Source organism: Ischnura elegans, chromosome 8, assembly GCF_921293095.1.
Source record: "Ischnura elegans chromosome 8, ioIscEleg1.1, whole genome shotgun sequence".
Classification (NCBI taxonomy): Eukaryota; Metazoa; Arthropoda; class Insecta; order Odonata; family Coenagrionidae; genus Ischnura; species Ischnura elegans.
In genome coordinates, this window is record NC_060253.1 from 49,442,801 (window position 1) to 49,470,411 (window position 27,611).

The 27,611-nt window shown below is 39.9% G+C and overlaps 1 protein-coding gene across 13 annotated transcripts in view; it reads left to right on the forward strand.

The window, feature by feature from the left end:
* The first annotated feature begins 539 nt into the window (after positions 1–539).
* Positions 540–27,611, forward strand: part of LOC124164505 (sodium/hydrogen exchanger 3-like) — a 440,080-nt gene continuing 413,008 nt past the window's right edge. For 7 of the 13 annotated variants that reach the window (XM_046541843.1, XM_046541847.1, XM_046541841.1 and 4 more), the window contains exon 1: positions 541–2,699. In XM_046541843.1, the coding sequence (XP_046397799.1) occupies positions 2,369–2,699 (331 nt within the window). In that variant the 5' untranslated portion in view covers positions 541–2,368. Of the gene's footprint in view, positions 2,700–27,611 lie in introns of all 13 variants that reach the window. The other 6 variants (XM_046541835.1, XM_046541842.1, XM_046541837.1 and 3 more) reach the window with 1 other exon arrangement.

Genomic DNA, 27,611 nt, shown 5'->3' on the forward strand with positions numbered 1-27,611 from the left:
TTGTTAAAACATGCTTCCTCATTAAACTTTATTACAAGTTTAAAAAATCGGAAATTTTAAGAGAGCGTCGGCCTATGTATTTGAAAATCATGTGAATGACATGTGTGGGTATGCGTCCCGATATCTAAAATTTTAGAAATTAAGCACTGGACGACTGCTACCCACGTTTCCCAGCCTTTGATTTTTCTGAAGCACCATACGCGTACAGAATTTTCTCGCGTCCGTTTTCCTGGTCGCAATGGTGCTGCCACGCCACTCGGATCGGAGGGAATGGGAAACGACACCAAGGGGGATGACGGAGTGAAAGGGGATGGGGGTTAGATCGCTTCCAGGAGGGGGAGGGGGTTGGAGCTGTTACATGGAGGACGTGGAATGGGGGGGGGGGGGGATGAGGGGAGGTAGATTCTGGAAATGGAATGGCGGAGGGAGGGGTGGGGTGCTTGTTTCGCCGGTTTCCCGCTAGGTCGCGGGCAGGTGATCAGCTGACTCGACGGGCCGAACGGCGTTCTCCTTCCTTCTTACCTTCCCTCTTTCCTGTCCTACCCTCCCTCAAACCAACTCTCAGTTCAAAACAGACCTCCGTGAGGAGAGGAGGTCGAGAGTTTACACACCGTTGGTGCGGCCCGGAAATGCGCTGTCCAGCAAGACCGCTAGCTGAAGATTTAAAATCCATCTAACTCAGTTCGCTGCCGCTATAGGGAGTAGCGTGGTGTCATATATTTTTTTGTACGAACTAGTCGCCCTGTCCCGTTCCATTTCTTCTGACTCTGCGAGAGGTTTGATCGTTCTTGCGACGGAATCCGTGTGTGAGTGCTGACCGTGGGCTGTGTTAACTCCAACAACGGACGTCTTGTGATCGCCTCTCGTTTTCCGTGTTCCGAATGGCGGTTTGATCGGGGTTCGGAGCGGTACCGCCTGGCCTTATTCACACTATATCGACCGGCACTGCTGCTACGGATCCCCGGCGCTCAATCTCACGAGCTCTTCTGGCCATGCCTTGACATCGCGCCGGAAATTTTCAACCCCTTCTCATCTATAGAAACTGCGCCACTTTTGAATCGTCCAAGTTTGCCTCCCGAAGAAGAACAAAAAACAAAACCATCGGTGGTTCGCGTTCTCGCCGTGAGAATATTTTACGCTCTTTTTCGCATTCCGATCCGCGATTGTTTCTCATTTTCGGAGAATCGTAAGATCTTTCGTAAAGGGCTTGTGAGTGTTTTCGAGACTTGATGATGGTTCTGCGGAGGTCTACGTTCCGACATCGCGGCCACTGTCAACTAGTCGCGTTCCCGCCAGGTTCGACCAAGAGGAGGTCATCGAGGTGCGAGACGCAAGTGCTGTACGCAGAAGAGGAACTCAACACTCTGTTGCCTTCCTTCCGCGCTTAGTATTGAAGGGCTTCTTGCCTGCCTCTTTAGTTTTGTCATTTTAAATCAACTCCAGAGGAGTCTTTGCTTGTTTTGATTTGCTATTACGCCCTTGTTGACGTTCGTGTTTGTCCAGTCGAACCACAAGAACTATTCCCTTGCTTCTTACTTTATGATTTTGCCTGGAGTAGAAAGAATATTTTCTTCGGGTGACGTCTACACATAAGATCAAGACAAATTTGAATGTTTGCCGATGCAATATGAACTCACCATCCACCCATATCTCCTGTGATTCCGCCTGTTTTATTTAAGTTTGCTTTTGACAACCCTCGAAAGTGATTGTGCGTGTGTGATTATTATTTTTGTTCTTGAGTTGGTTGTTGCGGCATTTTGTTTATGGTGTTCGTGTGGTGCTAGATTGAATTCTTCATGGTGCAGGCATCCCTTCGCGTCTAGTGGTGAAAAGGTGTCATTTCTCTTCTCATAGGTACATTTTCGTATCGCAATTTTCTTTTACGAGTGCGGGCTCGTACAATTCGAAGCTTCTCTTCTTGCAACGGACTCTTGGGGGTGCAAATATATTTCTTCATACCTCAGTGGTTTCAATCAGTTGCTGGTGGCGTTTGAGCATCGAACTTTTTGTTTACCTTGGTCTATTTGAACCGAAACTACGTTGTGCAGTCCACGTTGGGTGTCCTATTAAGTTTTTGATTTGATTCCAAAATTTGTGGGCAATTTTCTGCCTAACACCCCACTTGTTCATTTCGGACTCAAGAATACGACCTCGTTGTGATGCCCGTGTTGGTGGTCAACTGGTATTTTTGGACGGTGAGTGGTATGACCAGCTTCGAAAGGGACGCGAGGGACAATGTCCAGACTTAGCGTCTTCTAGAAGGAAGTCCAAGCAGTTCCCTTGGATCTAGTTGTTCTCAAATCTTCGGAAGGAATCCACACCTTCTGTACATTCCTTCCAACGCACCCTCTACATCACTGCGAGCAATATGATGGCGTGTTGCAGGATGTGGTCGAGGGCCAGGGGTGGTGCCAGGGCCGTGGCCCTGTTAATTGTTGTCGCTGCGATGGTGATCGAAGTTGCGGCCGCGGACTCCTCGCCGGTGGTGGTGACTTCGCCCGTGGCTTCTCCGTCGCCGCCGGCGCTTTCGATGGAGGCGGCCGGGTCCACGGTAGCCGGCTACACCGAGGGGCCTTCCGCGGCCCACCACGGCGACAAGAAGGTCAAGAGGTACCCCGTGGCGTCGGTCGAGTTCGCCCGCGTGGAGACGCCCTTCATCATCGGACTCTGGATCTTCTGCGCCAGTCTCGCCAAAATAGGTGAGTCACTGTTTATTTCTGACGGACTTGTGGACTTCCAAGGCTTGGTCAAGGGCGTAGCGACGATAGGGGTTGGGGGCTCGAAGGGGTTAAAAACCTCCAATTCACACCGAAAATGTAGGGTCTCCAAGTGTTATCGTTGCGAGTAACCTGCCGCAAGGACTTGAGGTGATTGAAGCGTTATCCGCTGATCTCTAAGAACTAATTTCAAGATATATGCATGATAAAATTTGAACAACAAATGGCGTATACGGATCTTGGGGAGGGGCACGTGCCCCCCTCATATGCTTAAAAGCAGGCAATATTTTCAATACGGTTATCATTGCATTCGTTCTGTTATGTGTAGTAACGAACCTCAATCAATTAATTTCATATATATAACTTTCACATTAAACAAAGAGAATATTTAGTACAGCAATTGTTGCATGTTGTTTTTAATCTCAAATATGAGGAGACCGTTTGCCTGTCAGATTCTTGTGCCTCCCCATAAAAAATGGTTTATATTTTCTCAGGAATGTATCGCATTTCACCACGTGAAGCCTGAAACGATGCCATACGTTTAAGAGTAAGCATGCCTCCTGCTCTAACGGTCTTTTGAAGTGCTGTATTTCTCGCTTGAAACTTATTTTATTATCTTGAAAATCTCCGATTATATAAAGGAGACCGTGATCAACATTTCTATTTACTTCAGATTAAAAAATAATTCTTCTCTAGTACCAGAGAAGTGAGTTTTTTTATTGAGAAATTTGGAAATCGTGGAATAGGTCTACCAGAAACACTGAGACAATTGGAGGATGATGACATTGAGTACTGAGCAAGTAATCCCGCTCCTAAAATGGCAAAGTACGAATGGTCGAGGAATTGGTATCCGTCCTCTTAATTACTTCGAACTTAAATAGTGGATGAGTAGACTCCTTCATAAATTCATTTTTATACTACTAGAAGAGTTACGGAGTGCTAGCATTCTCTCCTATTTCCCGGAAAAAAATTAGCCGATTTATAATATTTGGGAGTTACTCGTGATTAATTATTAGACAGCCTTTTTGAGGTGGTTGAAACGGTAATTGGTTGTGTGTGAGATACCATATTAACAACTACTTCCTTCAAATACCATGCCCGTATTACATACAGCACAGACTTCAATAGAATTTGGAACTCATTTGCCCTGTGGATACCAAGGAACAATTTTATTCTACATTTGGCTTCTTTAAAACATAATTTGACTCAATACAAGTCGGTGACGCCTGCCAAAATGATGGAAAGTATGTTTTTCGATACACTTAATCGAAAAGGCTCAATGAATTTTCTAGGAATTAAATCTCATTTTACGTGTTAAATATTCCTTACCATAAAGTCTGTTTTCAGTATTGATTCATAATTCAGGGTAATATATGTCATGCTCCATAAGACTTCACGTTAAAGTTGCATTGAATGCCAGTGTAACTAACTTCCTGAAGTTTATTTTTTCGCTCTTGTCTTGGGATGGCACAAAATAAACACTTTAGGTTAGTTTCACTTCTTAAGGAGACGAAACACTCCCCTTCCACCTCCGGAATTCTCTCCTGTTATTATCATTTTTTATTTATTTATTAAATCTTTCAAAAACAGCCAATACGACCTTTACATTGAATGGAAAAATTAAAATCTGCAGCTTTAACAAATATAAACTATAAAAAGGATGTAAAAAATAAAAAAAGGATTCAGAAGATGGCTTTTCGGAGCTGCCTCTTGAATGATCTGATGGGCATTGAAAGATCCAGGGAAGGGTGAGAAGTCGAAATGGTATTGAAAGAGGTATTAGTTTAAGTATACCGGGGCTAGCTACGGTGATAACTTCACGGAGTTACCAGCAATGCTCAAATTGTGCGAAAAATCCACAGAGAAAAAAATCATTCGCAATGATTTTTTTGTGTGCGATTTTTCGGTTTATTAGTATAAAACTTTTGCAATCTATTATACTCTGGTCCAGGGGCGCAGCGAGGAATTACGGCTGGGGGGGATTAGGTGCAACTAATACCGGGGTGTGTGGGGGTATGGAATACCCACCAGGATAAGCTGTAGGTACGAAATTAATAAATTGCGGAATTTTAAGATAAACGGTTCAAAATGGTGAGTTTTACGGCTTTCTGAGGGATATTTAATTCATCCTTACATATTTTTCATTTTTTATTTCATCCTTTTTTATTTCATATTCTATTAGTATTATCAATCCAATTAAGTAAAATGGATTAAACATAAAAATTTCTCTGTGCTCGGGGGGGTTATCCTCCTGACCACCCCCCCCCCTCTGGTCAGCCTTTGACTGTATCTGGAATTTAGTAATTTTTTTATAATTTTTAATGGGGAAAATTTTGAAATGCATGACAATGTTGATAAGGGTTTACTCCGTGCACTGAGAAAATCAATATGTTGAACCTAAGTTTTGAGGTGTTAATAAGTCACAAGAAAGGACCAAAGATGACAGGTGGAGTGATGCTCCTACTTAAGTGTCCTCCTCCATATATTTCCCCCCCCCCCCCCCCCCCCCCGAAGTTGAACTCTGTGGAGTTACTAATTGTACGTTGTATGCACAAACATTTCCATGCAACCCGAATTACTACTGTGAGATGAACTATCAAGGAAAAATAGGGAAGATAGACTTAATAAGTTTATACTGTTTAAATATAGCTAGTAGTTTTTTAAATTTACCACGGGGATTTTAACGATGGTCATTTATCAGTTTGTGTTTCGATTTGGTTTCCTCTTTGTTTTTAGGAAATGGTATCAAGCATCATAGGTGGTTTTTAGGGGGAGCACTGGGGCACGTGCCCCCCCCCCCCGCCGCCAGACGTTTAAAAAATAGATGAGATTAACATACGGTATCATTAAATTCGTTTTATTTTGTGTATTATGGAACCTCAATCATTTAAATCGATATCAATAACTTTCATATAAAAATGAAGAGAATATTTTCTACAGTAATTGTTATATTTTGTTTTTAATATCAAATATGAGAAGACCTCCCACCACCCTAAAAATTCTGGATCCGCCCCCGTCAAGCATATATATGCATAAGTATAAGCATACGTATGTATAATGTTTGTAAATATTTTTTCAACTGTACTGTACTGATTTTCAACTGTAGACTTGTGGGATGTGCTGGAATGAATTTCATATGTAGTTAATATTGGCCCTCCAAGCATATATTTAATCTCCAGTAATGATGTGTGATAGCACTTTAAAATTAGAAAACTATCTGTATAAATACGAAATTACGAGCTGGTTACGCCAAATATTTCACGGGACCCGAATTACTGTTGTAGATTGAACATTTCGTGTGAATTTATGTGGATAGATTCCATAGAGGGTAGCATATAAAAGTTTATTTCGCGCACCATTCAAATTCAAAACAGGTTTCAATCATGATCGTTTAATGCGGTCTGATGTGTTCGAGGTTTTTTCATTCATGTCTATCGATATTTCTACATCAGAGAATTGTTTGTCATTGATTTGCTTCACTTCATTCATCATCGCCGAGGGCTACATATTGTATCCTTCCCGATGCATAATAACCCGCGTATAAAATATATGTATTTTCTGGATGGACATGAGGAGTGCGAACTATTCTTCCGAGTCCTGTGCGATGCATTGAATAAATGTGATGGAGACGTGTTCACGCTTAGGAGAACTGTGCAGGACTAAATATTGCGTGGGTCAGTTGGCACTTACCTACGGTAAACGAATCCTTGTTGACCTCGACGATCCATGGCGTCACAGCCAAATTAATATGTTTAAAATGAACTCGTTCGCTTTTTTAAAATAATTGACGGTTGCGATAGAGTTCGAAAAACATATTTTTATAAAATTATTTTTATTCGTAAACATTTTGTGAAAATTATCCATTTTGGGAGTCATATATCATTGAGATGCGAATCTCGAAACTGATAATTGGGAATGACTCGAAGTACAAAGTATCTGTCCTCATAAAATATCTAAGAACCTTCGGATAAGTACTAATAAATATCTTAATAATGCTGAACGAACTTTTCATACCATGGCGACCGTGCATCAGTTCTTTTATTGATCGCGTGAGTATTGAGAATTGTGAATTCTTTCCCCAAGTGTACAAGTGTTCCACGAAATCCGAAACTGCTCGTAGTAGTCTTCTATTACTGACTATTGGTTTTATTTGCTTGGGAGCATGCTCGTGTCATTGTCACTCTCCTATTATCTGGTCGGACCCCGAACCTTTGTCCTTTGTGTTTGGCCTGTGTCTGGCTAACGAACGCGTGTCTGATTAAGTCTATGATGAGCGCTGCATGCCTGGCGTGGAATCACCCCGTGCCACACACCCTAGTAATAGCTTGCACGCTACCTAGTAGATATAGATGTATCGCATCGCGTCGTGAGATCTCACCTTGAGATTTGAACGCAGGACCCCTCGGTCAGACACTAAGTCACCACACTCTCCAGTCACGCTTCGTTTATTTACAGGTCCTAAGTAGCCTTGACGGATACAGTAGTAAGGACATTGGGAAGAGAATTGCATTCGCAAAGGAGGCGTTCGTGAATAAGAAGGAGCTTCTGAGAGGTTAGCTATGTAAGAATTAAAAGGGAAGGTTAGAGGAGAGTCTGATCTGGAGTGTAGCGCTTTACGGTGCAGAAACGTGGACACTTAGGAAGGAGGACGAGAGAAGACTCGAGGTATTCAAGATGTGGGTGTGGCGAAAAATGGAGAAGGTGATGTGGACGTAGAGGAGGAGGAACGACGAAGTGCTGGACATGGTGGGTGAGGTGAGGCAGCTTTTAGATGAGGTACGGAGGAGACAGAAGGTATGGATGGAGCTAGTACTTAGTGGGGAGGGGATGTTTTAAACAGTGTTAGAGGGTAGAATGTTAGGGAAACGAGGTAGTGGAAGGAAAAGAATAGGAATTTTAGATAGATTGCAGGGGAGTAGGTCTTATTGTGAATTGAAGAGGGAACTGCATGATGGAAGGGAAGGAATTCTTCTTAAGTACTCCATGAAAACCTACCTTAATCGGTAGAATAAGACTTAAATAATAAAAAAATAGCCTTGAAGCGTTTTATAGTTGTCTCGGCACCCCGAACATTTTTATATGCAATTTTATCGCCCTTTCGCTGCTGTTATCTGGCCTCATGTTGCCCCAGTCACGTGTCCGTTCTCTTCCTATTTCGATCGCGTTGTTAAATCGTCCTTGTTTCGCAAAACCTTCGCGTGGAATCGGGTCATTCTTATGCTCACTTGTTTTTTCTTCTAACCAGCTATTTGATCCACACTTGCATTTTCGCCTTGCCAATGACCTTGCGCTGTGTGACGAGTAAGAATTTCTCGCTTGGGCAAGTAAGCCTTGGAATTAGAATTTGATCGGAATGTGCGACAAGAATAGAGTGAAAAGGTTTGACGAATTGATTTTCTGCGTTATCAATGGCGTGCTGGGAGCTATTATTATTATCATGGGTGGGAGAATATTGTGGTTGCGAGGCCGACATTCCGCGCGTCAGTCGTTTCTGGAATATCTGGTGGCGGTCAGCTGACGGGATATATTGGTAGGAGGATAAGGAAGTTGAAGATATAGAATCCCAACGACTTATATACTGCCTCATAGAGTCACTCTTTTACGAGCTGTCCATCTTTGCATTACTTCATTCTAACATTAGGTTTTTTTGTTGTTAATAATGGCAAAAAGAGAAAAAATGTATTTGAACGTTTACGAATAGTTATAAAATACAAAAAATAGCGAAAGAGTAAATAAATGATAAGTTCAAAGCGGGAGAAAATATGTATAAAAACATAATATTAACAATAATTATTGGTAAACTTCAAATTGGAAGAAAATATAGGTATATAAAAACATAATATTAACAATTATTGATAAAATGGCAGTTGTAAATGCTTTGTACTTTTTATGGAATGAAACATTTTCTATCCACGTCAAAAATGTTTGTTTCCTCTTTCACACGGTAGCGTTTGATATTTATTTAATTATTTATGTTAATGCTCTTTGGGAGTTGTTGACAGGGAGAAGAGAAGGAAAGGTTGTTCCAAGGAGAGAGGCTATAAAAAACTATCTGAAAAATTAAAAGGATATGGAGAAGGTAAACGTATGATGTTACGACACCAACCAAGCATATCACCGTCAACGTAAACACATGCGTCAACTACTATACCTTTTGTAAACTGGCTGGTTGGGATGAGTCTGGTCTTGTCACCTTTGCGGAAAATTAATTCGCGCCTTCGTCGCGTCATTCCGGACTTGACGAAGTTGCAGACATTGAGCCGGGTATATATTACTTTTCACGAGTCAGCCGACTGTACGGATTTACTGTCTTACAGCTCGTTTTTGAGTGGGTTTACGGAAATCGCCACTCGTCATGGCGGTCCGAATTCCACGAGAGATAACTACTTAAGAAAGGTTTTTAACCGAGGTTAATAATCGAGTTGAAATTATTCACCGAATAAAGCCTGAATCACACGATCATTTTTTTTCGTCGCGAAAGTGATCACTATCGCGATTACTGCGCAAAATGATCGTCGGCGGCAATTGTTTTTCGCGATCGCGATGAGGATTCCGATCGCTATTTTTCATCACTCGTCCGGTCGCTTTTTCCGTCGCTGAAACCGTCATTAAAACCCCATATCAGCCAATCGGAACGCATTCCCCTATGGAGCGATTGCAGCGCAACGTTTGACAATTGTGGGAACGACATAAATAAACAAACACGCTATATAATTTCGTGATGTGGGTCCTATGACAACGAGCTGTGATATTGGAAATGATGCGAAAAGCGACGGCGGGAGTGACCGTGTGATTCAGAAAAATGATCACTAGAGCGATTGCTTTTCGCGACGGGAAAAGTGATCTCGATAGTGATTACTTTCGTGACGAAAAAAAATGATCGTGTGATTCAGGCTTAAATAAATTTATTCTATTCTCGCGAGTGTAAATAATACACTGCAAATATTGTAAATAAATGGATCGCTACGTGCTCATCGCCACGTTAAGGGCATTTAAGGGAACTACTATTTTGTTCGTAGGAATTCGAATAGGAATGTTACCGCGTAATAAATGTTATGTACGCGGTAACGAAACCATGGTCGTACGAACTAAATCACCACGTGGGAAAAGGTTAGTTTTTATTCCTTCAACTCCCACGAAATAGGATTACCACCAAGTCACGCTCGCTACTATTACTTACACTACCTTGTTTTTATTGACCATTTTTTTATGCGTCAGAAAAGTTATGGAGTTTCGGTATTAAATAAAATAAGAAAAAGTACATTCAACTTATCGCTAACGTTTCGTACCTTAATGCGAACCTCATCAGGAATTTTGTTTCAAAAAGTTGTATCCAGGTGTACCGATTAAAATTTGCATTAAGTGGCGAAATAAACCAATCTTCTACGGTAGGGACTGAGGTTTCTTCCATTCAGATACCTTGGAGATGTCACATATCCTGAAGTATCTGTCATTAGATTCTGTCTCAGTGGTAAAGGAAAGTTAACTGCTCATTTATGTTACGACAAGAATTATATTATATGAGTCCCTTATGTTGAAACACTAGATCACGGTTGAGTTTATTTGACGTAAAAAATAATTGGCTATTGCTTGAAAGCCACGAAAGAATTAGGTAGTAAATTTTTAAGCTACTTTTCTGGATTACTACGTGTTTTATGTTATCGCTGAAAAAAACTTTTTTCTTGGCATGCATTCCATTTTGCATCGTATGTCTTCTTTCACTGTTCACGATTTGAATTAACAAAACTGAGGTTAACAGCGCAAAAAAAAAACAATCATACAAGTGACTGCGACACTGTCCATTCCAAAATTTTCCCGCTCATATTATCTCAGTGAATCGAACTCGACCTAACCCAGCGCTAATTTTTGCTTTGATTAGTTTTCTTGGGCGTGATTCCATGGAATGGACTTAACACAATGAAATTAAAAACCTTGGTAATTCCGCATGATTCGACGTGCCACGTCGAAACCTAGGTCGTACTTTAATAAACTCACGTGGCATTACAAAGTTTGTTACTTTCCTTTATTAAATCGAAACTTGAAGCTTTTACGTGGTGGAAGGGCTCCATATTAATAATGAAATACACTTTGTTACTTCCACAAAATTTACAGTTTCTATTTATTACCGGTTTCGGCTATTACATCATTTTCAAATACATCTTTGGTGTTACACCAGCCGAAACCAGTAATAAATAGAAACTCTGTGAATTTTGTGGAAGTAACAAAGTGTATTTCATTATTAACTTTCCTTTATGTTAATTTTTGCCAAACTAAATTATCTCTAAAAATTTCACCTGGTTCCACGGTAATTTCATTATCTTATTCATCATTTGTCGGCCTCGGTGGCGGCGGGGTCCTCGCCTACCATACCGAAGGTCGCGGGTTCGAGTCCCGCCTGGATAGGCTTCCCCTTCCAGAACATGGATCTGTGTGATCGTTTGTTGTTGATAGTTTAAACTCCCTATGTAAATGCCACATTGTGCTGCTTTCGGAGGTAATTGAGGTAAATAAATTAATAAATAATAAAATCTGCTCCGACATTGATGCATATATATATGTGAATTACTCGCTAAGTGCTCCTTCCTTATAATTACTGCTAATTTTGTCTTCAAATTGGCCTTAATTCTTCACGTAAAAGAGGACCGGTTGCGCTGGAATGATGAATCCTCTTCATTTATCCATCTTCGCGCTCTGTACACTCACTCTTTCTTTATATATATATGTTGGATGCACGTGGCAATCGGCCCGGATTAAATCCAGATCCCTTTGTCTGTCCAAATGTGTGCCAGTGGGATGGAACACTCTTGCTTCCATTTTATATTTAAAAGGCACGTGGGGCAAGGCGGGGAGAATTGGCGATTACGGTGTTGAAGGTCGATAGTGTAACCGCGCCGACGGTAGCGTAGGCGTGATTAAGGTGGTTTGAAGCGGTGATCTCTGAGCCAATTGCTATACATAATGTGGTTGATTGTGAATTTAGGGAATTGATTCTCTCGTCGAAGTGGAGACAGCGAAATAATTTTATTTTTCAATTTATTCTCATTTGAAACGTACTTGGATTTTACATTAGCTCGCAGGTTCGAAGATTGATCAGATAATTTCTGCATTTTCTTTGAGTTCTCTCCGCGTCCTTTGGATTTTGTTGACAACGTGCAAAAAATGCAGAAATCAAATATATTAGCTGGTTAGGTTAGCAAAAATGAAAGTAAACGTTTTTCTTTGATATTGTGTTGTCAACAAAAGCCAATCGGACGCGGTGAGATTCCGAAGATGATGCAGAAATAATTTATTTTAGTTGATTGAATAAACAAAGAATGAAAGTTAAGATTTTTTTTGCTTCATAAAATACGGTTGTTTCTTAGATTTTCCTTTGAATCCTGTTATGATCGTATTTTACGTATTTTTTAAGGTCTTTTGAGGAAAATCGTTTCGTGCATAATTGATTTCTGTTTTATTAGATGCTTAAGAAGATTGCTTGTTTAAAAAACATATTCATATCTATAGAACTACCTCGGTGGAGCATGTTTTTTTAGGTTTAATCTTGGAATACGTGAGGGTAGTTTCGCACTAACCTGTAGATTATATAAAAATAGTTCCAGCCTCTTTAAGAGGAAAAATATATTTACTACTACCTTGGAAGCCTCCTCAAGGGTGTTTTCACCAGCATTGCAGCATGCAATACCTTATGGGTGCACTTCATGGGTATGAAATGTAATAGTGTCTATACATTTCAATAAATAAGTGAGCTATAATTGAATATTTGAACATAAAAACTAATTAACAGAATAATAATAGTAATAGATTTTTAAGGAATTCGGGGCCTTACTGAGGGCAAGTAAGAAACTTTTAAGCATTGTTCAATACATTAATTACAGTCTGCTTTTTTCTTATATTTATCATGATCAATATTTATAAGTTCTTCATGTTTATTTTTTTGGATATTTATTCTTTGAGATTTTGAATATGAATGAGACTTCTATTTGGCTCAAATTATCAGTCATTGCCTATACTCTATTCACAATAAGAATCATCGTTGACGTTAGTGATGGGTACTTCTGTATGATCACGTGTTCACAACTTTAGATATTTCTTAAATATACCTGATGTCTGTGTCGGTAAATTTCATCGCTTTAATTTAGATAACCACCCGTCATCCTAATGCTGATATGTACCTTAGATTGTGATGCTCTTCATTAGGGTACTAATACCTTCCGTACGTGACGTCACAATCGAAGTCATCCATTAGCGTTGCTGCATAGCAGTGAGTTGCCCACGTTTGAGCTGCCAGAAACTCTATTATTGATCGGAGGGATGGGGTGTGCAGGTCGGCGTTTCCGTGTCTAAGGGAACCATCTTGTTTATTTATCTTTGTAGTTCTCATTTCGCCCGCGGCACGCAGCACCCTCGCCCCATTTCACACCCTTTCCCATCATGAGTGCCAAAGAATGAATCCTTGTTCTTCGAAATGATTCATCTTTGGCCGACCAATCGTCTGATAAGTAACTGCTAAGGGGCATGGTCCCTCAACGACCTTGGTTCCCTAGCTGTGCTACATTTCGAGAACTTATAGTTTTGAGACGCTTATGTTTAAATAACTTCTGGCGGTTAGGGAAACTTTGGGATTCTGAAGTTGCTCGAATATACCTCGCTGGTTATTAGAACTCACAAAAATTCACTTTAGTTCAATGTTTGACCACGAATTTTAAGGTGGGTCGGAAATATATTTCTGTCTTTACGTTGAAAGGATATGATATCACCAGTATCCCATTGCTCTTGCATTTATGCCATTTAATAATGGCATGAATGCAATGCATATAATATTATTGACTGCTTAAATTAGCTGTGAATGCAGGTTCTACCCTTAAATAAGCGAACTTCTATAGTATTAAGCTAAAATAAACCTCAAAATACTTACTGCTGGTATATTTTATTGTAAATATGGGTCATGGTTGATGCCGTCGGCAATAAAGTTCAACTATATTAGGATTTATTTGATGGTAAAGAAGTCCGTAATGTTACAACTTCAGGCGGCTCTATATTTAGGCAGATCAAGTGATAGATCTCGGAGTCTCGATAACTTCGAACCTATTGTGGGGAACACGTAAGAAATATTTGTGGTAGGGCCCTGAAAAAAGCTGGGATTCGTAAAACGTGTTGTGGAAAGATTTTCTCATAAAAAGTAAAAAGGAACTAATTTTTCGCACTCGTCCGGCCACATCTTGAATACGCAGCGAGAAAATGGGATCTTGCGCAGAAAGACATACTCCATGATCTCAAAAAAAATACAAAGGAAAACTGCTTGAATCGTCAAAAACTGCTAAGGACGTAGAGAAAGCATTACTCAGATGTTAAACGAATTAGACCGCGAGCCGCTAGAGACTCGGAGGCTGCGCGCTAGGCTTAGATAGCTTGAGCAATTTAGAATAGATATCATTCGTAGCGACTCCGAGAACACCATGTTACAACCCCACTATATTCCCATATCCTAGTGTTTGGGTATATTAACATTAGGAATATCAAATTATATTCAAACTGGCCATTGAGTTTTATTCAAAAAGGTATTTTTCCGGCCAAACATGAATTGGCTTCGCAAAAGTGGGTCATATTCTATGTAGGTCAACGTAGAGGTTGTAGACGAACCGAATGTGGCTTGGTGCTTATGTGCTCAGAAAGAGCCTATTGGTGTGACCCGTGGCCATATACTCGTAATAACTACTTATTTTTTCACTTCATATGCATCATTCTCTAGCTGTCTGACCCCATTCTTTCTCATATGGGGTGCCAAAAAACTCAGGTCTCGTTGGACCCTGGGTTTTATGCCCTGAAATGAGGGCAATGTCATACGAAGGACGCAAATTGCATGCGGGGAATAAGTACCGCAGTGGAGCAACTAAAAATGCTGCTTTATGCGACAACCACGTGGTAATTACTAATCGGGTTACATTCCAAACGTATCGGGTCGTTTAAAATAGAAAGCGCTGTGGTATTATAGAGGAATATTACGCGGTAGACATGAGTAAATATTATTATCGTTCACGTTTTAGAATCCGTGAATGATACTCTGCTAAATAGACGTGTCAGTTAATGTTCGTATCGGTAGTTATATTTTCCTTCGTATTTTTATATTGTTAATTAATACATTTATGATGTCATATCGACATTATGACGTGCAGTTAGCCCTGTACATGGTTTATTTGCAGCGTGGTATAGCTACCGTTGCTTCGAAGGGCGCCAGGTTTAAGATTCATTGCTGGGCCTACTGAGCTAAGTAATTACCACGTGCTAATACCAAGTTATCACACTGAGCTGACATTTGTTGTGAGTCATATGCTGTCAACGTGCAGTATGGAATTCGCGCATATATTTAAATATTGCTGTTCTTTTTTTGTCTCAGTATCTTATCTCAGTTGCTCTGATCAATATTTCGCTGGAATAAAGACACTTTCAAAAGTACCACGAGGTTTTGTCCTGTGCAGTATTTTCTCCCTAACCTCTGTTTTTTCGTTACTTGTTTGAATACCTTAAAAAAACAAGAGAAGTATACAGCAGGGGCACAGCTAGGAATTAAGGCTTGGCGCAACTAATACTGGGGGGTTAGCGGATATGGAATACCCCCCAGGGTAAACGAGAGGTGCGGGAACCCTTCCCCCAGAAAAAAATATGATAAATGGTTCAAAATGTTGAGTTTTACGGATTTCTGAGGGATATTTTATTAATCCTTAAACTAGTCTAAAGGCAATAATATTAATTCAATTAAGTGAAGAAGGTCATACTTACTTTAAATTTTTTAAAAAATTTCTCTGAGATCTGAGGGGAGGATTTATCCCCCAAAACCCTCCCCTCGCTGCGCCACTGGTATACTGTTCGTGTTACATTGATTCGACGATGTTTAGCCTCAATATGCTTTCAAATGTCGATTCTTCAGCCTTGAAATCTGAACCTCCATTCCTTGGTTGAAGTTTTGGATTTATTCGATTATAGCGTGCACATTGATTTTGCCGCTGTGCCGTCGGCGACCTGTTCCAGTTAGGCATCGCGTCGAAGTTGACTTGCGTGCGGTAAATTTGACTCTTTGATGAGGGGCCGCGTTTGATCTGATTAAGAATTTCTGGCTCATCATTGTCTGTTTGGAATTAAACGAGTCCCTACGGTTAATCATTTAGCCGGTGTCGTATTGACACATTTTTCGTAAAAATTTTCATGAAACCTGTTTTTATCAACTCGTATACTTAATTTCGCACGAGAAGGAAAACAATTCATTGATTTGCCCCTGATTTGTTGACTGTCGGAAAAGAAATTTCTTAGCGCAGATGAGTATTTATTGTATGATGTAGCACTCTGCCAGTTTTTACAATTTTTGCTGAATCCTATGACGCAACACCGTACCTCCCTACGTTGTTGACATAATAATTTACGAAATAGTGAAAAATGCACTATTTCGCAAAAATTAAAATTAGCTCCGATCACGCATTGATTTCTCGACGCATCACGTGGTCTGGATTCGAGAAATGACATTTTTTAATGACACAATTTTTCCTCGGGGTTACAGACGATTTTGGAGGGGATCATTTCTGAGACTTTTTGTCTTATATCGTAACGTTTACTCCAAAAACGTGTAAGATTCAGTCAGTGAGTGGTCGGAAAGTGGGTTTTATAGTTTGTAGATTAACAATCACCGAATATTGCGGACATGTTTGAAACTTACCTCATTCTCTTTCGCGAATGGGACGAAATGATGGCGGGCTGATACACATTCTTCCAACTTGCCAGACTCTGGCAGTCGAAGGATCGAAGCGCATGCGCGCAAAGAAGCCAATCGGTGACCGAGTTTCTTGAAGAGTTAACAGAGTTCCCACGTTTACAGAAATTTACCGAATATCGCTGTGCGCATGCGCAGTGTGACTCTTAATGTTCATGAAAAAATTTACGGAAAAATAACCGTGGGGCTCCCGCTTTTTAGTCTAGGGGACTATGGAGGAGGTCATAGTCCATTCCTTAGCTCAATTTATGGGGCCACCTCGGGTACTACTTAATCGGTTTTTGAACATGTCATCAACATGGCGATGAGCGCAAAGCGATTTTTTCTCAATATTTACTATTGATAATTTACATTAGCGAGGGATAACATCGGAAAAGTAGTGCCTGAGATGGATTTAGTTAATCTCGAATATAAATTTCGGTCAAACGCCTTAATTATTGCTGCGTTTTTTAAAATGAAATTTGTGCAAATGTACTGTCGACGCACCCCTTGATTATTGCTTATTTCCTCGTTCTACTGCCGGTTACGGGAGTGGCTATTTATGTAAACTCATAATTTTTATTCCGAGGGAGAACGTTCTTTCGGGAACATTCACTAATCGTCCGCTGAACTGGAAGTAAGGGAATCCTTGAAGGATCATTTCTGAAGAAATAATTGATAAAATAGATTTCGTGAATGGTGAAAAATCTTAATTTTACCGTAATAATATCAAATTTGGACGGAGAACCAAGCATAGTAACTCTGGGATCAATCAATTTTTGTTGTTACATCAATGGGCCCGGATGAAAAATTTGGCACACATCGAAATGAAACACAATATATACTGATTAAAAGTAAGTCACATACGGGTGTATGTGACTTACTTTTAATCATCATGAGCCGCGAGAGCTTCAATCAAGAAACACAATATATACTATAATATTTTCAACTTTCATCACTCTGAAAGGTCACTGAGCTTCCTTGGAATGATTTTTCTTCGCACTAATCGCACCTAAGTCACGTGACACAATGCCACGTTACCATGGAGACACTCGAGGTGTGCTGGGACCAAGGTGGTGACGTCATCCGCCCTCTACTAATACTTACTCCAACTAAGATAGTGAAGTGCCTGTGTGCCGTGGCCATGCGGGCCACCGGAATCAATGGAATCGGGATGGAATAGTTGGAGGGGAGACGACTCCAGGTCGATGACTTCCAAAGGGGGAAGGACACTCGGGAGTAGTGGGGGGAAGGTGTAACGGGGGTGGGGTTGGGAGGGAAGGGGGATATGCAGCCGGAAATATGAAGGCACGCACAGGTACGAAATAAAAAAAAGGAACGCCGTCGATGGAAGACGGAAGGTCAGTGATAGAGAGAATCGGGGGAGAAGTGTGTATGTTGAATCGTTGCCTGGGCGACTGTGAAATACCGTCTCTGTCTCCAAGTAAAAATAGTCGTTTCAGAGTTATTGTTGTCCCAGAGGAAATATAGTAAGCAAGAGTGAATAAAAATATTATGTATTGCGAAGAATTTACTATGGTTCTCACATAATTTGAGTGAACTTTGGCTTAATACACCGTTATCACCTCTGCTATATACGTTTGTGGTGGCTTATTACATTGATGTAGCTGCGTAACAATAACCGGAAAAATACACGTAACAATTCTGTGGTTGCATCAAATAATAATTTTCCTGACTGATAGGAGATATTTTGTTTCAAGTGCAACTGAACGCTGTATCAATATAAAATGCCTCCAAAAGCAATAATTCCTACTGTAGTCAAAATTATTTGTTAGGTTATTGGCAAAATCCATACTGTGAAACTGTGAAAAATATGTTTCCATTTACTGTCCAAATTAAACATGTTGATATAATTTTGGTGAAAGAAAAACTGTAGGAGACGTCAAAATAAGTAGTATTCAACCTTTCATTAATACAAATATCTCCATCATTACTGTGCACAAATTTGTTGTCCATTCCTGAAATTAAGTATTTAACGAATGATTTATTATAGTTAAAAAAGTTGTTTCTACGTTCATCATTACTGTGCACAAATTTGCTGTCCATTCATGAAATTAAGTATTTAACGAATGATTTATTATAGTTAAAAAAGTTGTTTCTACGTTCATGCATTCTGTTTAAACATTCCAAAATGGTGTCTATGAGACGCCGCGCGACAAATAGCGTTCCAAGATGTGACGCTACTGACACATGCACGTAATAAAAGCACTCTTAGTAAACCTTCTGATATATGTAACTCATTCTTGCCCTTACTTTGCCTTTATTCCCATCAGCTCTCCCTTCCGCGATTTCCTTTTCACACATCAGGTCATCGTGCTGCTTAATGATTTAGCCGATTTAGTTGTCCTTTCATTTCCTTAAGCCCGTATGACACTTTACAATGTATTGGCCAATAAATCGGCGCGCAATATTGTTTCAAATATTGGGCGTTACATTCCGTATGACACATGTCAATGCTCACACCAATCTTTGCCGAAATAGTGTTCTAATGTCCCGCCAGAGAACGCCATTGTGTATCGATGATTTTACGTTGCATAAGCATTCGCGTGATTTGTGCGCTCCAATCAATAGCGAAACAACTTCTTTCGCCCACATTTTAGAAAATGCAAGCGAATTATCCGAATAAAAGCAATGTTCTACAGCCAAACCGGATGCTTTGCAAAGAGCTTCTTGTTTTGGCCACTAGGAGTCAACAAAACCGATTTCTGATTGGAGATTGGCCGCGAGAAAATAGAACCTGTTCTAAATTCCAAATTGGGCAAGAAATTGTGTCCAATATTGTGAAAAGGATATTGGACTAGAAAGTGGTGTGTGTCAGTTGGACCACAATCCAATTTCCAATAGATTTGCCAATAAATTGGGAAGTGTCATACGGGCTTTAGGGTTTCAGACCATTATCTTTTTTCCCACTCTTCGGAGGACTTCCTTATTACTTACTCAGTGGACCCATTTTACCTATATTAAAAAAAATACATATATATGCACCCCTTCCAATTTTCGATTCTGTATTTTAATATTTGTCTTGAATTTTTCCCTTCCGCCGCATAACAATACCTTATTTTTCTTCGTAATTATTATCAGCTGAAATCTGCCCATTGTTCTTGCAATATTTACTGGAGCTTTCTTAAAATATTTCTTTGTCGACACAGCTGTGTCATCTTTGAATCGTAGAATGCGAATACTTTCGCCATAGTTTCCCTTTGGGATGGCTTTCTTGAAGTGAACAATGTGTAATTACTGGAGTAATGCACAGCCTTGTCTCTCTTCTTTCCTGCTTCTTGCTTCCTCACAGCAAAGTCCTGATTTTTATCACTACTACATTGTATTTATGTGAATAAATTTCCTGTCGTTTTAAAGCACGCCAATTTATTTCTTGATTATAAGCGTGGAGTTGTAATCTACGATATCAAAAGCCTCAAGCCCTCAAATGTTGTGAACTTCGGCTTCTTTCGTCACCTTTTGTATTCTTTATTAGGAGCCTAAGGGTCAATATTGTCTCTCGTCTGTCTTTTATTTTTCTGAATCCGAATTGGTCCAAATCCAAGAACTTTTCCTCTTTGCGTTCTATTCTTCTGTCGATATTTTCGACGCATGCGTCGACTTGACTTCTTCTCTTCTGCTGCATACCAATACCTTGGTTTTCTTTGTGCTTGATTTCAGCTGATATCTATCCATTGTTATCCTGATTGAAGAGAATCTTCTTCAAATCCTCCTCTGCCCCTGCTGACAGCTATATTATCGGCAAATAGTAGTATACTAAATTATTCACCAAGGATATTCACACCCGAGGCCTTTTTAATTTCATTAATAGCTTTCTCGATGTTGACGTTGAAAATTACGGATGACAAAGAACAGATTGTATCACTCCTTTCCCTATTCATGCTTCTTTAATGCTCGGTTCTGATTTTATCACTGCTACTTGAGTTTTGTACAAGCTGTATGATTTTCTTGTCATCGTAAAAAACTCCAAATTCTTTCAGGATTCCTCGCAATGTGTACCAATTCACGTACTCAAACTCCTCTAAATACACGAACGCTACGAACGTTGGTTTTTTCTATTCCATTCTCTTCTCCATGAGAAAACTTAGGGGCAATATTGCTTCTCTTGTGCCTTTTATTTTCCTGAATCCGAATTGGTCCTCAAATAAGTACTCTTCTCCTTTTTTTCCTATTCTCCTGTTGCTATCTTCTACGCATGTGTCATCAAGCCAGAGGTCTTAAAATGTTAATGTTTTATGCTCTTTCTTTCCGCATACACGAATGAAGGAAGAAATTTGGACACATTTTTGTCTCCTATCTCCACCCTTGGCCGCGTTCTCTTGAAAATTTGAAGAGGTAGTGAGGCGTAGGAAATTCCGAGGTGGGGCGTCGGGCATTGTGAATTCATGGATTCCTCGGTTGGATCTTTTCGCCGAGCAGATTCCCCGACAGCGTATTCCTATGCTCTATACCTGGTGACGTTTCCCACCTCACCCCTTGTCGTTCGGCCAGGATCAACCCCATTTCCCTTTGACCCTAAACGTTCAGGGATATATGTTTTATACCGGAACACTGGTATTCTGAATACCTTGAAAACCTTCCCCCTGAATGACGATGGAACTGGGGAGAATTTTTCTCCGAAAATTATTGAAGTTATGGTGCATCCACACTTTTCCAGAATCCAGACTAGTGAGTTGCCAACTATCGGCCGAATTCGGAAGTGGAGCTCCGAGGATACGAAGTAATTACCCATGAATACATGCAATTACCTTAAGCCTGAATCACACGATCATTTTTTTCGTCGCGAAAAGTCATCACTCGAGCGATCGCTTTTCGCGACCCTAATAATGATCGCTCGAGTTATCATTTTTCTGAATCACACGGTTCCTCCCGCCGTCGCTTTTCGCTTCATATCCGATATCGCAGCTCGTTGCCATAGGACCCGCACAACAAAAATATATAGCGTATTTATGTTTACCTATGTCGTTCCCACAATTGTCAAACGTTGCGCTGCAATCGCACCATACAGGCATGAGTTCTGATTGGCTGGTATGCTGTTTCAGTGACGGTTTCAGCGACGGAAAAATCGACCAGACGAGTGATGAAAAAAGTGATGGGAATCCTCATCATTGGAGTGATCGCAAAAAACCAGTGCGCACAACGATCATTTCCGAGTTATCGCTGGAATGATCTCTCGAAAACGGCGAGAAAAATGATCTTGTGTTTCAGGCTTTAGGAAAACACGTTGGAAAATCATTGGCATTGTTGGATATTTCATGATTTATTTTGTCATTTTGTCGGTATTAAGCTATCATATAACGTCGAAAGTAATATACATATTTGATGCATTCATAATTATGTACGATGCAGTATAGTTTCCATTCATTGCTATAATTCACCATTCACTTTGGCGATGGTATGTAGGTTTTTAGCGTTTAAGATAACCAACGTATCACACTTCTCTTTTCTACCCTGCTGAGAATAGTGTTTTTTGTATCGGATTCGCACATTTATGGTTAATAGGAGCCCTTTCTGTAATCACCGTGAGAAAATTGTGGATATTTCAGCTATTTCCTATTACATCCTGAATCATTTTTGCTATTTTCGTTGCCTCTTGGTATCGAAATGCCTTCTCAAACCCAAAAAATATCTTCCTTGACATTTTCTACTTAATTTTTCATAGTGGCTCGAGGATTCCTACTTTTACACCAAGGTTATCATCACAGCACCATTCGCGTTGCATCATCCATGTTGGAAAATTGTGATATACCCATAATCACAATATATAATATACCAATTCATATTTTGAGTCTTGTCGATAAAGCCACGAATCGGTGAAAGGAACGTGACATATATTTAAGAATTTTCAATAAAAATGCGTTTTAATGTTAATGAAGGAATACAAGCTATTTAAGTTACAGAATAAAAGACTCCAGGCAATAATATTTGCTGTCATTGCGTGATATCTTCATTTTTGGTGTCGAAACTCCGTGTTGGAAAATCTTGTTATGACTACAGAAATTCATTCTTACCGTAGAACAAACTGAAAAATGTAGTGCACCTTAGCCAAGATTATGTTACGATACAAGAAATCTTGATGGTCTGCTGCAAAGCTTTTTTCTGAGCTATTGAGCCCTTTTGAGCTTGTCGTGAAGAGTTACATTTTCGGTGTAGTTACATTAGTGTAGAATGAATCGTCATTGCGGAGGTAGGCTACGGAGGCTTTAAGCGTCTATGTGCATCATAAGGAATACTTATTGAGTGTTTAAAAAAAATGCCGTAATAAACGAAATTCATTGAGGTTAAAAAGAAAGATACTTGTGCAAGGAAGTTATTTCCGGCGCTCCCGTAGTTGTCACGCTTCAGATGTTTGTGGTTTGGTGCTTACTCGCTCCGGAAAATATGTCAACTTTTCTTGAATGCCAAACGATCTTCGAACGTTCGATAAACCTAAAAAAAACATGGTAACTGCCGAATTCCCATGGTGGGTGTTATGAATTCAGGTTTAAATTCCATTCCATTTATATCAGAATAGGGGTTGGTTGCCATTGGCAAGCAACGGGGAGTGATGTTTTTGGAATTATTTACCTATAATTTTAATTAAAGAAGTACAGACCTTACACACTTGACTTTGATTTTCTGAACGAACAAAAGGAAAAAAAATTGAATAGCTTATTATATTGTTTTGAATGCTCTTTTACGCCTGATTGTGTCAGTTGATTTCTAATGTTGAAATGGAAGAAAAATGAATAAATTTGGATGTAATCATTGAATTATTAGCTGAAAACGAAGCATGTAGGATAAAATCAATAGAAGAATTTTTAAATGGCGTATCATTTTATGAGCTTTCATATAAATTTATCTATAATATTTCAAAAGAAAGTGACTGAAAAATGCAAATTGCAAAAATTACTGCACATAATACAATACTTTCGTTTTAGGAGGCAAAATGTAACATGAATGGGACGAGAACTTGCACAAAAACACACGTTGAGGCCGACTGGAAAAAGATCTATTTTTAACAGTCGTGCACCTACCATGCGCTGTCTCTCAATTCCCCTCACGCTTTGAGATAGGGCACGCTTCTCCTTGCCCGCACGTCTTTTCATGGCATTTCGCTATGCGCTGACACGGCATGTCAGATTTCCGCTGAGCGATCGAGTAAGGTAGCCAGCGAGAGCAAGGTTAGAGACCGCTTGAGGCCGTTCCTTGACGTTTCCGCGTATCCACCTACCTACTACCTATGGAATTGGAGTTCCATTTCTCGCCGGTCTATTCTTTGGCAGATAAAAAAATCATCCCATTCCTTTCCGCTTGCGTGTGCGAAAACAAACGTGGACGAAATCGTGCGAGGGAATGCATTTTTTCATTTATGCGGAAAAGGAGATTACACTAGAGTATCGTTCACCCGGAGTTACAGGAATGGCTCATGATCCAGTTAAACCGGAAGCAATCACATTATCATTTTAAAAAATAAGTACTCTACTGTAATAGAAAAGCTTACCATTTATTTACTATGATACATGACCATAACCAAAACTCACAACAAAGTATACTACATTCAAACAGCGGCGGATATATAGGGGGCGCGCCCCCCCCCCTTGCGGGTCCGCCTTCTTTGCCGAACATTACAGAACCACAGTTATAGTTTTTTTATGTCACGAGATGGCATTGTTTTGTATATGTGTGTAATCTGTTTAAATAAAACATTCTTAAACTTTGCATGTGACTTGATTATTTTCATTACGACAAAAAACCTTAAAATATCTTTCGCTCCACCCCCCCTTGAGTTTTTTTCTGTATCCGCTACTGCATTCAAAGAATAAATTGATTTAGTTTTTGTTTGCGAAGAAATCGTCTATCATTTTTTGATTTACTTCTGTGTGCCGTTTAACCGCGGCACGATCGAGTAATCGCCTGATTACCTAAAGTTCAACCGGTGCAGTATCAGGTGTAATCTTATACGGAACTTTTCGTGGATTTTTGACCCAAATCTTTGCAACGGTTAAAAGGGGAGCCGGATCATTGAGTTCCGGATAAACGAGCAGTTGCGTAACTAGGAATATGCTTTGGGGGTGAAGAGGGGGGATTTGGGGGGATTAGTTGGGGCTACCCCCAAGGAAACGAGAAGTTCAGGAAAAATTTTGTAAAATAACATGCCTGGAAATGAATTTTATGTCATTTTGGCTCTGAAAATTTAACTTTAAGCATATGCAGTTATCCAATCCAGACAAAAGTTTTAAATAATTTTTTGATTTTTCTGAGGCTTCGGGTTGGGGGGATACATCCTCTCACTACCCCCCAAAGATACGCCCCTGTAAACGAGGAAAAATTTTGTAAAATAACATGCCTGGAAATGCATTTTATATCATTTTGGCACTGAAAATTTAACATTAAGCATATGCAGTTATCCAATCCAGACAAAAATTTTAAATAATTTTTTGATTTTTCTGAGGCTTCGGGTTTGGGGGATACATCCTCTCAATACCCCCCAAAGATACGCCCCTGTAAACGAGGAAAAATGTTGTAAAATAACATGCCTGGAATTGCATTTTATATCATTTTGGCACTGAAAATTTAACTTTAAGCATATGCAGTTATCCAATCCAGACAAAATTTTTAAATAATTTTCTTGATTTTTCTGAGGCTTCGGGTTGGGGGGATACATCCACTCACTACCCCCCAAAGATACGCCCCTGTAAACGAGGTTCTACTATACTTAACAATGGAGGATTTAGCGGTGATTCTCAATATTTTAAATGCGTCCGCTGAACTTGCGAATACGAGTAGCATTGAAATGTTGTGAATTTTATAGATAATACGATCTTGAAAGTAAATTTCGGTCAACGGTCCAAATTATTGCCTACTTCCTCATGAAATTCGGATCGGTCAACTGACAACTGGCGTAACCCCAAACTCTAAATCGGTCAAGTGGCAACTGTGGTAAACCCATTCATATACGCTGTGGGTGACAGAGCATCTAGTGGCCGACAGGAGAATCCTCTACTTAAGAATGCATTTTTTCCCATTGACACGGAATAGACAGGACTCCTATGCTATAAATTTCCCGCCGCATTCATCTACATAATACCCTGCGAGCCACCTCTACGGTGTTTGGCAGGGGGTGATCAATCACCAGCATGTAATTGGACTCCCACATTCCAACCACACGGTCCAAAAAACTCCACGCATAATAAAAAATTACACCACAGCATGCTGTTAGAAATAATAATAAAATTCAGAAACATGCAATGAATTATACATTTTACAAGTTAGAAGGCTACACTACAAGTCGGCGATCTAAATCTGTTACTAAGCCTTTTTCATGAGGGTCCCAAACACTGGAAGTGTATTCTAAATGGGGTCTAACGAGGGAGGAGTAGCTAATTTTTTTCACTTTGTCGTCGCACTTTCCTAATATTCTTAAAAAAAAAACATTTTACGATGAGCTTGACCTCTTATTCCCCGAATATTTTTATTCCACGATAGATAATAATTGAGTGTAACTCCTAGATATTTCACGGATTCAGCTGGTTTTAATTTGGTACCACGAATGATATAGCTATGTTATAAGCGTGTGAGTGACAGCTTTATGTGTGTAGAGTTATTTTTAACTCGTGGATTGATCGCTTGTCTTATTCCTTGTTCGTATCGCCGCTTCCATGTTATGACCTTCGCTACCTCTCGGAACGAGCCCAGTCAACGTATGAGGTGGTTTCCATGACTACTTGTCGGCCTTTCGCTTGCTACATTCCAGAATGCGGTGTTAACATAACTCCGTATCGACAGCATGTAATTACGGAGAGTTCAGCGGAATGCGTAATTTTTTGGGTTTATTAAGTGCCCTGTGGTAGCTGCGAGCAAGAAGACTACATAAAAGAGGCCCCATTGAGACAGGGAAGAATAACCTCTAGTTTTATGTATACCGGGACTAGCCACGGTGATAAATTTTACGGGAGTACCCGCGATGCCCTAATTGTGCCAAAAATCTGCAGAGATAAAAAAATCAATCGTCTTTCCCGGGAATCGAACCCGGATCCCCCGATTCCCGGTCGAGTGCGTATGCCAGTTATGCTCAGCAGTCCATAATACCTTGTCCAGTTGTGTCTACAAATATCCATGCCTCGGTAGCTTAACTGGTGAAAGTACTCGTGGGTCAATCTATTTCAAATCACCCCGGCAATGTTGCTCAACATTTTTAATTATCTTGATTTTTTAAATCATCGGTTCCCTACATGTAGACAATCACAAAAAACCATTAAAAATTTACAAGCCATACTTTTTTTTATCTCGACCGGAAATCGGGGGATCCGGGTTCGAATCCTGGTCAAGGCGAATGACTTTTTCTCTGTGGATTTTCGCACAATTTATGGAAGAAGAACCTCGCTAGACGCTTGGAGTGTTTGTTATACTTTGCAGTAGAGGCGTTGTTCTGCGACATAGCCAAGTTGGCGTCAATTTGGGACTCGGGCAGTTTTCGACTCTTAGTTGGTAAGATTTTTCTGTCCGGGATAATGCGAGAATTTGCAAATATAAATGACTAAATTTTTAATTTCATTCTTTCATAACCTGGGAAGCATAATTTTTAAGTCAAGTTTTCATCATGGCGTAACTTAATTTGGAAAAATCAAACTAATAATGGAAATATCCTTCAAGAAGGGCAATCAGGGGATGCATTTTAGCGCTTTTCTGCTTAAGGTGAGCCATTGGATTTTATCATTTTCAAAACAAAAATAATCTGTATCATTCTATCATATTTATCCTCAATAGATTTTGTGAGTAGTTATTCCTTTTCCAGTCACACATGTCGATGAATTAGTGATGATGCATTTCTCCTCACCAATGGTAATATTTCCAATACGTCCAAAAATATATCCTAACTTAAAACAAATAGTTTTGAGGAATATTCACTGCCACGAACATTACAAAAGAGAATCCTCGAGTCGGCCTTCAGATGTGTTGTCTTCCAACGCACGTGTAAATGGGTTTACAAAAGTCGCCACCAGCGTCGCTGAAGGGCAAAGTGATCTGAGTTTCTCGGGGGATTTAAGGTTTAATTACAGAGGTCCCACTGAACCGTGAAAATCTTAAAACCGTGAATAAGCCGTGAATTTTATCTATCGTGAAATAACCTGGGAAAAGCCGTAAATGTCGTC